The 18383-nt window shown below is 40.9% G+C and overlaps 1 protein-coding gene across 1 annotated transcript; it reads left to right on the top strand.

The window, feature by feature from the left end:
* Positions 1-2048: 2048 nt before the first annotated feature.
* SMNDC1 (survival motor neuron domain containing 1) lies at positions 2049-13391 on the top strand. The gene is made up of 6 exons (XM_056849872.1): positions 2049-2111; positions 5528-5647; positions 8111-8253; positions 9973-10134; positions 11222-11375; positions 12933-13391. The coding sequence occupies exons 2-6, from the start codon at positions 5528-5530 to the stop codon at positions 13068-13070; spliced, it is 717 nt and encodes a 238-aa protein (XP_056705850.1). The 5' UTR covers positions 2049-2111; the 3' UTR covers positions 13071-13391.
* The last annotated feature ends 4992 nt before the right edge of the window (positions 13392-18383 follow it).

Here is an 18383-nt window from a genome sequence, read left to right as displayed (position 1 = left end):
CATATCATATAAGCAACTTGCTCTCCCTCTACAGTTGGCACCCAGAAGTTCACTTTTCCTAACCTGTAGGCTTCACTTTCCAATTACACCCAACAGCTACTGGCAGACCCATACCTGCACAAATTCTTCCACACTTTTCTGAAAGCCATCGAAACCAGGGACTATCACAACATCACATGGAAATGAACTCCACAATTAAGTACTGTGTGAAATACTCTTTTTTGTTTGCCTCTCATTGCCAATTGGTTAGAGTGTCCTCATTTTCCCCACCTGAAAACTTCCACACCTCCAGTGTTACAACCCTCCCTTACATTTTAGCGCATATGAATGAGCAAGGATATAACGTTCTCTTTTAAAGAGACTATTCCACTACTAGCCCACTACTAGTGCCATTAACTCTAGTCACTCTGCAAAAACAGCTTCACATTATTTTCAAATAAGCTCCACTACAAATTTATGTCACAGACACTCTAAATACCCAGATTATGAGCGTGTGCACACAAATCGCCCCAGCCTTCTTAAATCACATAATACCAGTATGACAGTCCCATCTTCCTGAATTCGTTTACTGTAACTTTTGACCCAAGGGAATATATTTTAAAAGTGAGTGTTTTATACACATCCTTTCCGGTTGCTGATTGTAGTTTATTGTAGTTGTCCTTTGCTACAGACTGAATGACAATATTTAGGAGTTAAGGTAAACATGCGAATAAAACAAGAAATGTTAACTCATTTTTTATTGCTGTGCTTTAATATAATCATGTTCTTTGTCAAAAGTCTGTTGTAAGGGCTGTGTTTTTCTCTTTTCATGCAACAGAACTGTGGGGACATGAAAAAAAGGATACGTAGGCCATCAATAATTATGGGAAGAAAAGAGTTGGAGAACTACAAGGTAACCTTTGGGGTATTCTTTGTCACGTTCCTCCTTTTTCTTATTCCAGGTACTTCTATCCAACGTGCAGAATTTCAATAACCACTTGGCCCCTATTCAACAGACATAATTTCCCATAGAAAATTGGTTCTGTTAACTGGAAGATCAGAATTTGCAAAGTCCAGGGGTTTGAGAGGCACGCCTTGCTTCTGGCCTGGGACCCTTGGAAATGGATGTAGTGGTTGATGTTTGTATTGATTATGAATGTTACAAGTCAGGGAGAGGCTCCTGAGGAACTGTAGGAAGTATAACGTAACATTTTCCACTATAGGATGCATCAAACTGAGGGGCTTGAAGGCGATAATTTTCTCCCCCTCCTCCCCGTTTTAGCTGCTCTCCACATTCTATGTCCCTGATGCTTAGGGTTGCCAATGCAGCCTCCAGGTGGGGGCAGGAGTTCTCCTGGCGTTGCCTGGACTGCCCAGACCAGTCCCTCTGCAGGGGATGGCTGCTTTGGAGGGTGGACTCTGGCATCACCTTCCTGATGAGCTCCCACCCCCAGCTCCACCATCAAATCACCAGGAACGTCTCCATCCAGCCCCTGCTGCATCTAATCCACCTTTCCTTAGGATACGTTCTACACGCAGACGGAAGAGACAGGGAGAGACAATATATCCTTGTCTGGCAGCTTTGCCAATTGCAAACCATTCTGTTGCTCCGTATTCCCTCCTTACGGCAGCCTCTCGTCCAGAGCAGTCAGATGTTGCGGCATACCCGTTTCTTTTAAAACCAACAGCGCAGGAGAGTTGCCAAAATAAAAAAATAAAAAAGATGGGAACCCCGGCAGGAAAACGGGCCGTCAAAATATTGTTTCTAAACGCACAAAACGGTTGCCTACCCGGGCATTTTACACGTCTGCTGTTATTACACAATTATTCTCGAGACTCCTTTGTCCATTCCCCCCCTGCACGTGAAGCGTTTAATAGGCTGCGCCAGAGAGGCGGGAGCATCGACTTAAGCACGTGGATGTTGTCCCTCCTAGGGGTTGTCTTCGGTGGTCACGTGACAGAGTCCCGGTTCCCGTTCCGTTGGCGCGACCTTCTCGCGAGAGCTCGTTTCCGCCGACCGGGGCTCTCTGCGTCGTCGCTAAGAGCGGCAGGAAGGGGACGTGCGCGCGCGCGCAGAGGCTTTCGTCGAGGCCTGGCGAGACCGAGGACGGCCCTCCGCGCCGAAGGCCAAGGTGAGGCTCGGGTGCCGCCGCCGCCTCGCATTTTGCCCTCTTAATCCCGCGGGAAGGGAGCGCGGTCTTCCCCGTTCCTTTGCGAGCCCCGTGCGGCAGGCCTCTCTAGGACCTTTCTCGTCCATGATGCTTCTTTCTCTAGGCATGGCGCCCTTCCTTTTCAGGCCTCTCTAGGCCCTCTCTCCTCCTCTGTGCGGTGCAGGCCCCGGCCGCCTCTCTTCCCCCTTCCGCTGCTTGGTGGAGCCGTCGTTAGTGCCAAGGGTGCTGTGGCCCTGGGGGTGGGGGGTGGGGTGGGGGTGGGGGCTGTCAGAGGCAGCAAAGCCTCTGACTGTCCACCCCCGCTTAGGGCACAACGCGCATGGCGCTAACGAAGGCTCCACAAAGCAGCGGAGGGCTGTGTTCTCCTTCGCCCCTTACCGTGACGAATCTTTCCCCTATCCTAGTTGTTTCCCCCGGGGTCTGCGCCTCCCCCTTCTGATTTTCCCACCTACGAAACTAGACGGATCCTCCTAATAACTCTGTCAGGTGCTCCTTGGTCCCATTCTTCCTCCAAAGAGCTGAGGGCAGTGTGCATCATCACAATGAATCAACCCTGTGGGGTAGGTAAGGCTGGGAGAAAGTAACCAGCCCAGCTGAGTGGTGGAATGGGGATATGAAAGTGGATCTCCCAGACCCTCTGATTCTGTGTGTGTGTGTGTAAAGTGCCGTCAAGTCGCAGCCAACTTATGGCAACCCCTTTTTGGGGTCTTCATGGCAAGAGACTAACAGAGGTGGTTTGCCAGTGCCTTCCTCTGCGCAGCAACCTTGGTCTTCCTTGGTGGTCTCCCATCCAAATACTAACCAGGGCTGACCCTGCTTAGCTTCTGAGATCAGGCTAGCCTGGGCCATCCAGGTCAGGGCCCTCTGATTCTAATCACCGCAAAACACAAACTCTCGTTCTAGTTCCTCTTGCTCTTAAGGTTCACCTCATTCCTGATTGACCCTGGCCTTGTTTCTCAACACTTGGCCAAGCTTCACAACGTAGTTTCATACTTCTCTACAAAAGGTTGTGATGGCACCAGACTTATTGTGATGTCAGTTTGGGTGGATTAGAGCCCAATTCATCGTGCGGAACCTCATATCACAGTATGTGTGTTCATTTTTAAAGTGTCACTAGTCACCTTTGTTTTTTTACTGCACAGACTCAGCTTTCACCTTGGAAGTTAGTAACCGTTGGGAACCCATCTATCCTTGACCACAAGACATACCTACCTTCCCTATGCATTTATGCTATTAGTTTCTAACAATATATTTTCTAGTTCATCAGTTGTAAGTGTTTACAAGCTTTTTAACGAATTCTTGGTGGTTTGACATTTTTCCTTCTGCTTCCCTATATTTCTCCATATTTCCCTGTATTTCTCTGATCTGTACAGAATTGCAGTAGTGTTTATTTTTAGTATGGAGTGAATAACTTGTGCTTTGTACTTAACAGTCTGTTATTGTATTGTACTTATGTGTTTTTATTTAGTTTATGTTGCATTATAAATGATCCATGAGTTTAGATTGCTACAGGTGTTTACATTTTCAAATGAAATACCACCATTAACTCTTGTTGTGGAGGTCTGTCAAAGTGTGGTATCTGTGCCCCCATCCTGCATTCCAGTTTTTCTGCTACTTCCATCTCTTCCACCTTAACAGAGACTGAGGGAAAGGGCCTTTTATGAGATTGGGTAGTCTGTAGTAAAAATTGTTAAACACAATCAATTCAAGACTTACAGTTAATTCCCTTATACAGATGGGAAACTAAGGCTAAGAGACAAAGATTTGGCCAAGGCCAGATAATGGCTATGTGGCTGTTTGACATACCAAATGCTTCCTGTGTTTTAAATATTTGTGTACGAGAGAAAATTTTGGTTGTGGCAGCTTTACTTGTCAATACCGCTCCAGGATTCTGGTTTGGAAATGTGACTATAGCAAAGGAACACTGGAGGTATGTAGTAGTTATTTCTGTCACCACTAAGTAATCAAGGTCAGCATCTGCTTATGCAAATTTAGTGAGAGAGGCATTCCAGTTTTGTTCTAGGTTTCTTCCAATTGGCAAACAGCCAAGCCAAAACCCAGTGAACCGAAATTAACTTCTTCTCACCACTTTGTGTGTTTGTTTTTTTGAGCATGTGCAAGATTCTGTGGGTCACATAATGGTCAGTCCCCTTTCTGGCAGTGTTGACTTTGGGACTTCACATTCGCATGTGATTCTGTGGTTTTAACCAGTAGGGGAAACCAGCCACAGAAAACAGTGTGCTTGAGTAAAGTAATTACTGACCATGTTATAAATGGGGTTTCCGGTGTGTCTGTCTCTTGCTTGCAGTCTTCCTGCTGAGAAATGTGAAGGTGCATTGGTTCAGAACAAAAATTTTAATGTTTTCTTCCCATGGTTTTAAATGTGGTTTGCAGTTTAATTTGTTGGTGTTTGATGTTTATGGCTGAATTTTGATGTTTTAATTATTATGTTTCTACTTATTAATCACCGAGTACTCACAGATTGTAAAAATTCTTAAGTAAAACTTATAGCAGCAATCATACCTTGCTCTTATTAAAGTGGTTGCATTGGCTGCTGGTTGTTTTAAGACACAGTTGGTTATGCCCCATTCAGGCTTCAGGTGCCTTCTATATCAAAGGCTACCTGGTTGATGTATGAATTGTTCTGTAAGACCAACCAAGCTCAGGCCCTCCTGATCTTTAAGAAATCAGTCAAAGTGTTAGTGGATGATAGAATTAGCTGCTTCTAGAGTGATAAATTGTTCTTATGGTAATGTTTTACTACAGTGTTAAATAACAGTTTATGAAAACTACCTTAAGTGACAAATGGGGCAGAAGGACAGATACAAACAAATACATAGTGTTGGGAAAAACTAAACATGACTGATTTTTTCATTTGACTAATTTTGAAAGTAGGGGTAAGGTAGCTTCCTCAGTAAAGTGAAGCCAAGTTCATGAAAGGAAGATAAAGGAGCTTTTCACAAATCTTATTGAGTGGTTTAATGTGTGACTTTATATAGATGATTTCATAAGGCTATGCATGTATAATCATGAGAAGTTGTTAGGTTGTTTTGTCCTTTGAACAGTTAATGGAAATTTGGAGACTCATTAGCCTTACATTGATATAATCAACTTGAATTTAAAGTCTATTTTGTTTTAAGTAAATGTGATCTCTGGAAATACATATGTACTAGAGACTTGGAGTAGATTTCTGTAAGCTTACAGTGTGATCCAAAACAAAGTTACACTCTTCTAAGTCCATTAAAATCAGTGATCTTAAACAGGTATAACTGCTTAGGGTGACATTGTCAGTTATTAAAATTTGTAGTGACCATGTTACCTTCAGAAGCCTGTTTTTCAGATACTTTGTTCAACTTTTCTGTATTTTTTTCTTGCAGATGTCAGAAGACCTTGCAAAACAATTAGCCAGCTATAAAGCTCAGCTCCAACAAGTTGAAGCTGCTTTGACTGGAAATGGAGACAATGAAGATTTACTAAAACTAAAGAAAGACTTGCAGGTAAGAATTAGGAAGCAAAATATTTGCCCTTTGCATATGAAAACTTTCTTTTTCGTATAACTTTTTCTATCTTTTTCCTGTTTGACAAGGAATATACCTTGGAAGTATTAAGAAGGGTTGTATGTAATGATTGCCATCAAACATTTTTGAAGGGGCCCAAATAATTCTTGGTGCTCTTTGTTTCTTTGAAATGCTCCTTCTTCAGCACCATCTTTTCCTCTACTTCCTGGAGTGGTTTCAGCCAGTCAGCGACCATGTAGCAAGTGAGGATATTACTCACGTTGCAGATTTAGAATGAGGGCAGTGTATTTTCTGGGCTAGTCTTAAGGAAGATGTTTGCAGACTGAACAGAAGTGGAAGGGGATTGCCCTGAAATTTGCAAGCACTTTGCCACATTAAAGGATGTGATGTGCAGTATTATCCCTCTCCTCCCTCTGTTCAGTTTGCAAGAGCTTGGGGGGAGGGGGGCAGATTGCACTGTTGCTCTCCCCCTGTAAAGTGGAAAAGAACTTGTACACTGCAGAGGAGATGATCTGTGCATCATTTCCCTCCCTTGACGGAGTGACTGGAGAGGCATTGTGAATGTGTTTGGCCCCTCTTACCATGCCACACCAAAGCTTGTCAGAAAGGGGAAAGAAGACGTGAATTTCTCCAGAGGTGGGGATGAAACCAGAAGGTTGCCAATACAAGGTATTACTGTTCCCAATTTTAATTACATATTTGACTTGCACAAAACAGGCTTGGAAGTTAACTCTTTATGTGTGTGTAGAAACAAAACCTGGTAGAAATACTTCTTATGCATTTTAATTCTCAATATTGAGCATCTGCATATTTGTATTTCTTTGAATTTTTCTTTTTTTCTTTAAAGAAGTTACAAAATATTAAGCTGGAATCACTTATGAAAAATATAAGAAAAATTGAGTGTTGCTTGAAAGCACATTCAGTATCTTTAGAATCTGATTCAAGTGTGCCTAACAATAATTCTGCTTCTCCGTCTCTTCTCTACACTGCATTTTGTAAATAGTTTTTATGATAATGTGTCCTGCTCATATTCTTTGCCACATACTTACTTAAAACCAGACTTTTACACAAAGTTTAGTACTTGGGTGCCAGTTTTGGAGAAAAAAAGCCAAGACTGTTACATCGGATAATACACCTGTATTAAATCATTATTTTCTTAAGTATAGATGAGTTGGAAGCCAAGGGGTCTTTCTTAGCGAATATGTCATTTTCTCTCTGTGTGTATCTGACATTATTATTGAATACTTACCCTTTACTCAAGCAGCAAAATTAAATTGCTGAGAAACTTTGTTTTTTACAATAGTCAGTTACATTAATTGTGACAGAGAGCTTTCTGAAATGTGGTTTTGGGACTGGAACAAGCATTTGTTTACTCGTGAACATCATCAATGAAAAGGAAGATATTTCTTCTCTCATAATTGTCAGTTTATAAATGTTAAAGTTATTTTTAATAAGTCTTTTCGGGAGGCTCAGTAATCCCCACTTTGCTTCAGCAAGGTCAGTGTGAAACTTGAACGCCAGCATGTCTGTCTCCTTCCACTAAAGCAGTTGCTTGCCAGTTTCTGTGATCTACCTTTTATTTTGTAATGGCTGTTAAAATTGCATTACTTCCTTGCATTATCCATGCATGTATACCCAGTGATAAAATCACATTTATAATTAATCAAAGTAGAAAAAAGCAGCCAACCTGTGATTTCTCCATTACACTCTTGGTCTCTCCTGCTGTGAGGTTAGTATTCCCCATGCATTTCCTGAAGTGAGATATGGTGCTGTGTGCACCAGGTCAGGACTAGTATGGATGTATACTTGATAAGGTCCGATTTAAATGTGACTCGGGCAAGAATACCTTTTGGGGGGCAGGGCCATGGCTTAATGAAGAACTCCTGCTTTGCTTACACAAGGTCCCAGGTTCAACCTCCAGCATCTTTAGTTAACAATATCAGGTGGTAGGTGATATGAAAGGCGTGTACCTGAGACTCTGGAGAGCCACTGCCAGTCAAAGTAGGCAATATTGACATTGATAGATGAATGGTCAGACTCAGTAGGAGGCAGTTTCCTGTGTATTTGTGCACTCTTTCTTGTGTCCGGTGCCCTATTTAAACTTGCTTTTTGAAGGCTTCATGGACAACTGTAACATGCTACAGATCCATTGGCTGTGGGTGTTGCAGTAGTGTGCTGATGCTGTACATGTAACAGCACTGAATATTTAGTTAGCACCGTTTAAAGGAGACACTGGGTACATGAAAGGGCACATGGACAATTTCTTTAGGGGCCCATGGGGCCCTAAATGTTGCAGCAGGTTCCTTAGTAAACTATGAGGAAATATTTAATTTGCTGTTTATCTGCCATCATTTATTATAAAGCCACATTTGATAAGTAGTTGTTCTTAATGTAGGGAAGACTTCAGCATTGACTGAAGACTTGTTCTTTGTTTCTGTCCAGGAAGTTATAGAATTAACCAAAGACCTTCTTTCAACACAACCTTCAGAAACTCTCACAAGTTCTGATAGTTCTGCTTCTACTCTGCCCGTTCATACTTGGAAGGTTGGAGACAGATGTATGGCAATATGGAGTGAAGATGGACAGTAAGTGTAGAAAACAAACTTCTCTAAAAGTTACATGAAATAATACAATTCCATGGTAAGATACTTCCCTTTGGTTTATACTCTCCCCACCTTTTGAGGATCAGCCTAGTTGAGCATTGAATGTAAGCTCAGTCCTTCTCCCCAATTGTTGCTTCAGGGATGATGGAAAGGCTGACTGTTACAAAGAAGACCTGCACTCGGAGGCGATATGCCAACGAGTGGGCCATCTCTGATCCCAAGTCTTCCCTCTTCCCCTTTGTCTCTAGAAGGACGGCAAAGTTTGCTTGCATATGTGCATGAAAGCTAGCTAGCTCTGGACAATATCAACAACTCTGCCAAAGTCTTCCTACTCATTGGGAAGCAAGCAGCATAATCCCCTGGCAGATACAGGGACAATGCTCATGTGCTGCCTGTGCTTCCAGAGGGATTTTCCATTAGCATGACCACTCTGGTTGGGTTTGAGGAGAAAAGTCACTTACTACCTTTGAGCAATGGCAGGGCTTTCTCGGCCACTAGGATTTCTGCACAGCTATCACACTTTAAATACATTGATGTAAATACAAACTGGTGTACTCCGATGCTTTTAACAATACAATCCTGAAGGGAGAGCTGAAAGGGGTTTGGAGGCAGCGTGACCCCTGCAGTGGCGTAAGTGCCACTTGTGCCATCTAAATGGACACTTATGCCACTGCAGGGCCACTTACGCTGGTGCTGGGGAGCCGCAAGGCACTGTCACCAGAGCAGCCTCGGCGGCAGCATTTCTCCTGTACAAGGGCTGTGCTGGTGCCAAAAAGGTGTTCCCAGGGGCAGGACTGACTTTAGTCAGCTCCCTAAGCCCTTTCACCCCAGGAACACCCATTTTTGCTGACATTGAGTTATGCCAGCAAAAATGGTGGCATGGCCCCATGAAACTCAGTGGAGCAGTTTCACGGGTTTTTGAGGAAATTACCTTTTTGGCTTCTGGTAGCGGGCCAGCAAACCACTCAGGAAGCAGCACAACTGTGCTGTCCCTGGACCTGCCGCAGCCCCCCCCCCCTTTAGGGTTGCACTGCCTGTTTTGGATAATGTTTTGGAAGAAACAAATCTCTTTGATGAGCTCACCTTTTAACATAAAAAATAAAACAAAAAAACCCTTTTATTATTGGCTCATAGATGCATATATTATGTAATTTTATCACCAGGATTAAATTGCAAAGAATAAACATGACTTTTATCATAATATTCGTAACAACTTCCAATATTCATCACTGTAAACCTGTTTCCTAAAAGTCCCTTATATATTTCACTGCGTTTTTCAAGTTAGCTTTGTAGAAAGCACTATTTTTTTCTTCTACCAGTGCTGCTTAGTACAGTGCCATTCTTGTCACATTAGTATTTTAATACTTTTAGAAGAGTTCAGTGGAGCAACTACCAAATTACAGTTTAAATGACTTTCTTGTTAGGAAAATTAGTGAAAATTAGAGCCTGCTCTTTCCAAGATTGATCTTCAAATCATTCGTCCCTATAGAAAAACCTTTTCTTATGGTAAATATTTTGTGGGCGGGGGGGGGGGGGGAGAATGTTTGCATCTGCAGTAGCAGAAGATAATGGAACCACTGTACTGATTAGTGAAACAATGATATTTTACTTCTGGGTCTAACTTGAAATACTAGTCTAAAAGTTTGTAGGGTTGAGTGTTAAACCTTTACTCACATGCTTACAGCCATGATATCTTTACAGGTGTTATGAAGCTGAAATCGAAGAAATAGATGAAGAAAATGGTACAGCCGCAGTCACCTTTTCGGGATATGGCAATGCTGAGGTCACACCCCTGCTGAACCTGAAACCTGTGGAAGAAGGAAGGAAAGCAAAAGAAGACAGTGGCAACAAACCTATGTCCAAGTAAGTAGATGGAATTGTTTTCAGTATCCAGTGTACGCTTTAGCAATTAAGCTAATGCTGTACTCAGGCTACTGTTGCTCCACAAAGTGGTTTTACAACGAGGACAGTGTTAGAAGTAAACTTATTCTGCATAGGGTATGATAAAGAGGTGATGCAAATGAGCTCTCCCACTCTGTCCTTTTAGAATGAAGCTTTGGATATTACCTTAGCTGCCCAGGTTTTAGAGATCCTCCTAGGGCAACCTCTTTATCTTGATTCAGAACAGCTTTGGTCATCCCAGAGCTGATTCAGTTGTGAAAGATTGTGTATCAGGCAAATAGTGGGTTGGGATTGTGATAGACACTTATGTTTTACATGATTAAATTTAAGTGGTTGTTTACCATCCTGCTTAAATTTGGTGCGTGGGCAGTCGCTCCCCATTTTTTCAGGATGATCACTCTGAGCCTGTTAAGGTAGCTTATTTTATCCTGGGAAATTCTGATTAAACCCAGATTTATTCTCTGTTTAGCAAAGAGTTCAAGCGATTTCTGAAAAGAGCCTGTGTTCTTAGTAGTGCATGAAAGTAGGATTGCTGTGCTTTATTGAAACCTGCAATGCACAGATTGCTTTACAGAAGGAATGACAACACTTTCTACAGTTGGAGAATGAAATGGGCCTGGACAGCTGAAGCCCCATTGTACTGAGAGTTTATCTATACATTCACCTAGCCCAAGGTGAGACTCTCTTAATCGGTGTATCCTTGCTTTTGTCTACATGTTCTGAGACCAAAAGAGAAGTTAAAGCAGGGTTTCTGGCTCAGTTGTTATGTAGAAGTAACTGCCAGAAGAAGACATTACTTTATACTGCTGCAGAGCTGCTGATCATTCAAAAATGAGATAGTTCAGGTGGGTAAAAGTGTGAATGTAGGGTTGCTAATACAAAATTAAACAGCTCAGCTTAGTGCCATCAAGTTTGAGGTATGAAAATATACCCTCATGGCGTTTGCTTATACAGCGAGTTCCTATTTATCACTCATCATGATCCTTAGATTTTTTTAAAAGGGAAATTGCTGCCCAAAAGTAACCTGATTGCCTTACTCTTTTCAAAGGAAAGAAATGATTGCTCAGCAGCGAGAATATAAAAAGAAGAAAGCTTTGAAAAAGGCCCAGCGAATCAAAGAACTGGAGCAAGAGCGAGAGGATCAGAAAGTCAAATGGCAACAGTTCAACAACAGAGCCTATTCAAAAAACAAAAAAGGCCAGGTTTGTATAGGCTGTCAATATTTACCAAATATAGGTTTACTTACTACAGAGGAGCTAAACAGCTGTAAAGCACCAGTGGGATATTTCCTCCAAGAAATACTGTAGGCAAAACAAGAACAGTAAAAGAGATGCCTTTATAGTTTTTTTTATACTTTGTTAAAATAATTGCCATTTGGAAGTGGAGTAAAAATAGCAGGGAAAGCTAGGTTATGCTTGTAAAACTTGGAGCATATTGGTTGCCCTATGATGCTCCCATCGTGTCACCTATTCAGTACATATATCTCGGGTTTTAAGGATTTTTCTGGCCCTCATCGCATTATAGTTTCAAGGATGCAGTAAAACAGTCATCCCCAACATGGCACCTGCTCATATCTTTCCTGGCACCCACTTCCTTCTTCCTCAAATTAACAAGCCAGTCTTGCCTTTCCACCAGTCTTGCCTAGGAAGCATCAGCTTTCTGACACTTATTCAGAAACAGCTACCTTCATCATAGGAAGAAAGCTGGTTTTGGACTCTCCCAACATTTTTTCATCCCCCTCCCCCCGGCATGGCAGCCATTTTGCAGTTGGTGGCACCAACTACCTGTTCTATTCCGGTAATACCCACAGGCTTAACAATGTTAGGGTCCCCTTCAGTAAAGTATATTTGAATCAAAGTATATCTTCTCAAATCAGATGGAAGATAAGAGAATTTGTGAGTCAGGTAGATTTGTTTTGACATTTAAGTCTTTGGCCTGTGTGACTTAAGTCCTTGTTGTGTTGCACTTTAGTATTAAATTGTAATGGAATCGCTCTTACTATTCCCTTCTGCCCGTACTGGTATATTGCTCCAGCACAAGGAGTATTCTGCCAATGCGAGAGGTTGTTCATTGGTGAAAGGATTATTTTGATGGAGGAATGCACTGGCATCAGTGGAACAGAATGATAGAATCCAGAGAAAACGCTGAATATATTGCAGCAGCTTAAAGATGTCCTTAACGTAGTCTGCAGGGAAAGATTCTTTGGGCTGTAAGGCAAGCAAGCTATTACAAGAAGCCCTCTTGTACAAATAGTAAGCCATTATCATGTCACGTTTTCCTTTAGTCCTTCATTGTGGAATAGAAGATTCTGCTTCCATGAATTGGAGTTGGTGTTTCTTCTGCTGAAATTAACTTGCCAAGTAGCCTGGTCAGAATGCAGGTGTTTTGTTTCCAATCTCAGATTTGTCATGAAAAATCACTGTCTTAAGTTCAAGCCTGCGCTTTGCTTTCAAACTGATCCATATACACCATTGACCCATAACTCAGTGGTAGATTGACCCATAACTCAGTGGTAGAGCAGCTTTTCATGTGGAAGGTCCAAAGTTCAATCCCCGGCACCTCAAATTAAAAGGATTGGACAGTGGGTGACGTGAGAGACCCTGGAGAGCTGTTGCCAGTCAGAATAGACAATACAGACCTTGTTATACCACCGGCCTGACTCAGTATAAGGCAGCTTCACGTACTCATGTGATTTGTTGCTAACAGTTCTTTGTGACTTTGAAATAGATACAAATTATACTTTTTATTTTGTTCCACAGGTAAAACGGAGCATCTTTGCTTCTCCTGAGAGTGTAACAGGGAAAGTTGGAGTTGGGACATGTGGAATTGCTGACAAACCCATGACACAATACCAAGATACATCCAAGTACAATGTCAGACATTTAATGCCCCAGTAATAGAGGGGGAAATTGCTAAACGTCACCTCTGCAGGGCTTTACATTTACCTTTTTATTGTTATATTTTTCTAAAAGTAAACTATTGGTGCATAGTGAAAATGGTTGTTACCATTACTTGGCTTATGCAGGTACAAGCCTTAAGTAAAAGAATAGCTGTTGAGATGACCCCTTCCCGTTACTGAACTTACTTAGCATAAATATACACAAGTCAAATGTTTGTTTAGGAAATTCCTTTTGCAGATCTCTAGAAAGTTTTCAGTTAGGCATTTAGTGAGGGTACTGCCAGAACCAACCATTGTATAATAAAATAGTTGCCCCAGCTTTTGTGCTCCTGCCGATGTGCTTTCAGTCTCTTGTCTTGCTGCAGGGACAAATGTGGGTTGCTATCTCTATAGAGTTGCTCCAGCTGTAAGAGATTTACCTGGATTTCATCCTAGTTCGAATGTAAGGTCAAATGTTAATTGACCCCAGCCCACATCTGCTTCCCTGGTTTGCACAATTGTAAAAACATGGGCCATAGGCTCTCCTGTTAGTGATGAATTGTGAGCCAAAAATAATGCAGTTTGAAATTCAGATTAACAAGAAATACGCAGGGCAGGAAAAGTTAGGGCAATCTTTCCTCCTTATGAACAGAACATTTTAGATATGAAAATCTGCAGAGTCTAGCCATGGGCTGAATTAGATCTCTCTAGTCACTTTCCAGAGTAGATTGACATTTTTTAAATATTAAGTATTGGGAGTTAAGTGGAAGTAATTATTTCCACAGGAGAACTGGCAGGTTCTTTGATACATTTGTGGTATTAATAATGTCCAGCAAGTTTGCTACCATTCTGCTGAATCAAACTTGGCTTATCCAGCTAATTAAATGCAGCAGGAAGGTTCTTGTAAGGAATGTCTAACTTCAGCTACATTAGCATTGCTGGGCTACTTTGATTTTATTTGGAAAACCATATGTAAAATTTCTGGCCTTTTTGTATCTTGCAGATGCAGTTGCTTCCCTCTGCCATATGTTTTGCTTATGGTAGTAGTGCCATCTCTCGATCTTGAAATGTGTTTGAAGCAAAAAGTTAATGTATAGCCCTGTATACATTGTAGATAATTATTTTTGTAAAATAAGGGGTTAAGTTAATGAACAAGACTGAATTTAGTTATTTCTCTTGCTAAATAATTCGATGGTATTGCTCATTAATATGGACTCCATTCCCCATGTATATTATGTTGTTGTAGTTCCCTTTTGTAATTTGTTTTCTTAACTAAAATGAGATCAGGTAACATCAGCATTTGTTGATGCACTGATTAGTGAAAGTGTCTGTCAGCTTGCCTGAGTCTAAAATCCATACCTAGTAGGTTAGGGTCCATCCATTGGGATGTTCTTTCTGTTAGCAGGAGGAGGAGGAGATTTTTATGACTGTGTTGATTTCAGTTTTGTATGTATAACTTTTATTAAAACAAAGTGTTCAAAACCTCTTGGCTATATCCCCCCCACAGAATTTAAAATGTTGTGGTGCAAAAGTAAAAATACTGTCAAAATGATCATGGGAACTGTAGACAGAATGTAAGAAAATTGGATTGTTACTGCTGTCTAATGGGAAACGTTACTTGGTTAAGTTGGGCTTAAGAATCATCAAACTGGTATTCACTGGAAAATGCAGAAAGACATGGGCCCTGCTGTTTATATGGTCAGTGTGTGAAAATATACATAAATGCATGTCCTTCAGTTAATCCTGCTCTTTAGAAATGGAAGTACTTCAATTGCATTCTGAATCTGTTGTGAACAAAGAAGCTGCCGTATTCTGTTAATTCTACACTATTTTGTGACTAGGTATCTTCCTTTAAAGGGAAGTATTTGTCTTGCTTTCAGAGCAGGTAAAAGTGAAGAGTGGACATGACCTGAATTCAGGCCAGAGTAATGTGCAACCAGTTCCACTCCACCAAAGGAAGTTTTGATTGTCTGCTTGAACAGAGTCTTCTGTACCATATGAAAATCCACTCTTGAGATGGGGTCAAGTTTCAAAAACAGTTTATGATGTGGATCTTTGGGAGAGGAAAAAGGGACAAAGGAATAGGAAAGGAGAAGGAAGTACCAAGAACAACTGAGGGGTGGGGATAGGGTGCTTTTTTGTGCCTTAAAGATGCAGTACACACGTCCAGCATAGGCAAAGGAACTTGGTACTTCTGCTGTATGGCCTATGGGAGACATACAGTGCAATCGTATGAGGAGTTACTTCTGTCTAGACTGATTGAAATCAATGGATTTAGACGGAAGTAACCCTGCATAGGTTTACACTGTTATACACCTACATGGAATGGTGAGTTGTAGTTCTCAACAGTGAACGGCCTACCTGAACCTCCGATTGCTGTAGGCAGAGCAATGCCTTGAAATATTTTATCAGGATAGCCGTTTTTAGTTGTATTTTTGGCAGCCCATCTATTTAATGCTTGCTTTTTCACATTAGTGATGTGGAAAGGGAGGAGGTTAATAAAACCTTACCAGAAATAAAATTTCATAACATTTATTTGTGTATTTTAAACAAGTTAATATAGATGTCCGCACAAAAAAGACTGTTTACAATGATGGGAAAAAATGTAATATTTTGTCAGCACCATCCCTGCACCATTACAGATAGAGGTGTGGTCGGCATTTCAGTATTGATTTTTGAAGAACTGGCACTGGTCAGTCGGAACGCCAGTCAAGGATTGGTTTGGATTATTTTTGTGTTGTATCATTCAGTTCCTCAAAGTAGCAACTGGCTACAGCACCGTTACAGTAACTGCACCAAAGTTTAGGAAATCTCGGAGGAAACAAAAGTTGTGATAGCAGAAACTGAAAAGATAAATTTGCACCAAGCTATATAGATATTAGAAAAAAAATGTCAAAAGGATAGCTCTCTTTAAGCTTAAAACAGCATTCTTAGACAAGTACAGTATCACTAGATAAAAACTGTACATGTAATTCCCCCTTTTATGTGCGAATGGTAAGAAAATTCATAATTCAGTAAATGTTGAAAGACTTGCTGGTAAGCATTTTTAACAGTTAGAGGACATTATAATGGCACAAGCCTGAGTTGTATGTCTGGCTAATGAGAACATGATGAAATGTATTTGGTCTAAAGACCTGTCTTGGGTATATTTTACATCCAACGATATTTGCATTTTGTCAGAATGTAACTAAGAGCAGCAAATTTAAGTCCTATGTCAATTACACCAAAGTTTCATCAACCATTTAAAAAAATAGCAAAGTAATCAAAGCTTCAGAAGCTAGCAGGTATAAGGAAAATGTGATTTTCAAACAGACGTCATGCTAGAGTTTCAAGTTCTTTTGCCTTAGTTTGAATATCACTAGCAGAATTTCAGTTTAGCAGGACTGTTGTAGGGCTTAGCAGATAAGAAATGGCAAACAATTTTTTTTCTGCCAGCTGTTGTGGTTTTAAAAAATAAGTTAATACACGCAGCATGTAACTTAATATATGCCAAATATGAACGTCACATTATTCCAAACAAAAGCACCAAGACAGAAATTCTTCAAAGCAGCATTATTTCTGTTTGTGATAACCATCTTCATGTTTGCTTGAGGTGATTTGATAGACAGCTTTGTGTCATAGATAAGGCATTTTACACTCACAAAATAGTTGTTTTATTGTTGAGGCTTAATCCATTCTAGTAATTTGAAAGAACTAGCAAGCTATTGTGAGGAACACATCAAGCATAATACATTCTCTGGTTACTGCCAGTTGGAGAATTATGCAATATTCTTGCTTGCTTGTGGATTAATGGAAAGGGGTCAGTATAGTGAAGGGAACATATAAGGCTTCAGGTTTGTTTTTAAATACTTTGCTGGGGCTAACAGCACTTGCAAATTACCTATAGATCTGCAAAACATCTAATAGGTGCCTGCTTAAATACCTGCCTGATGTCTTGTCCATGATGACCTGAAGTCCCTTCCAGGAACCTGTTTGGGTTTTTTGTGTTGTTGTTTTTTTGCTACATTTCAATTCTTGCATAATGGCAGAAGGGCAATCAGTACCTTTGTAGGTTTTGATATTTTATTTCCCATTCATGCCATGTTCATTTCTGCTGCAGATTATCTGCATCATGAACTTTGCTCACAGATTGTTTGCCACTTCAATGAGGAGAGTTTCTGACTGTTTGGTCATGTTGGCCATATACTGTTTGGTCATGTTTGACCCCATTGAAGTCGAAAGGACTTTGCTATGTGGAATTAAGTGTATGTTAGATTAGGGCCCAGATCTATTTCTAATAACAGCTGTGTATCAAAGTTACATGATGCTACTGTAATTCCATTGTCAGGGCCACAGATTCTACTTCAATGAGGAAGGAAATTAATCTCTTCTGCATAGTCATTAAAACTGATGCCTGATTCACACGTTTGAGCCCCTGGTCAAAGCCATTGGAAAATCCTGTCCACATAACTTGTTCATCAATTACTAACTGTTTTTGTCCAGCTACTGCCATGTGCAGGATAGTGTTTACTATGTCTAAAAAAAATTGCTTTTTGAACACTTAATGAAAGCTAAATCCTCTGCCTGGTGACAGATGAACATACGATGGGCTGAAGAGTGGGCCAGTGTAGAATGTTCAGTTTTCCCACAGCTACCATCTGCTCAGAGATCTTATGAGATGTTGTCTAATCCTGTTCCCTTCACTGAACCAGGTTGTCATATGCAATGGTAGTTGTACTGTAACAATCAAACCCACACCATATTGTATGACAAATAGTATAGAGGTGGGGTGCTACACAGATACTAGAGGTATCTGAAGCATGATAGAATAGTGCATAGCATAGTAATCTTAAAGTAGGAGCTCTTAATTGCTATTGACTTTTGCTGTTCAGGCATAGCTCAAGTCCCTACTGTCACCCTCAGCTGCTTAGTAGGTTGTGTGCATACATACCAAATTTTAATGGGGAAAGTTATAATTTTAGTTCTTAGGCTCTTTAAGAATAGGAGTTTTAATGCCACTGGTGTATATAACCATGTCTGATTTGATGAGCCCCAATGAATTATGGTTGACAGTCCAGCATACCATACAGTCAAGAAATTTATCTTGGCAGTGTGGCTGCAGAGGAAAGTGACATGGAATGTTGATTGCTCTGTTCTCAGTAGTTCTTATTTTCTAATTTCTCAGCCAGCGTATACAAGTGAAGGAACTTGGAAATCATTGTATTATCATTTGGAACTTTTCACAGCAAGTAGTGGGGTGATGGATGTGCATCAGAATATAGTATTAGGGAAGTGGAGAAGAAAATACTACAGCTTTGTGAAGAGAGTGAGGCTGTGGGACTAGGCCATGGGA

The sequence above is a fragment of the Euleptes europaea genome, chromosome 5 (assembly GCF_029931775.1).
Source record: "Euleptes europaea isolate rEulEur1 chromosome 5, rEulEur1.hap1, whole genome shotgun sequence".
Taxonomy (NCBI): Eukaryota; Metazoa; Chordata; class Lepidosauria; order Squamata; family Sphaerodactylidae; genus Euleptes; species Euleptes europaea.
Note: the sequence above shows the minus strand (reverse complement) of the source record. Positions and strands in the feature narration are given on the sequence as shown.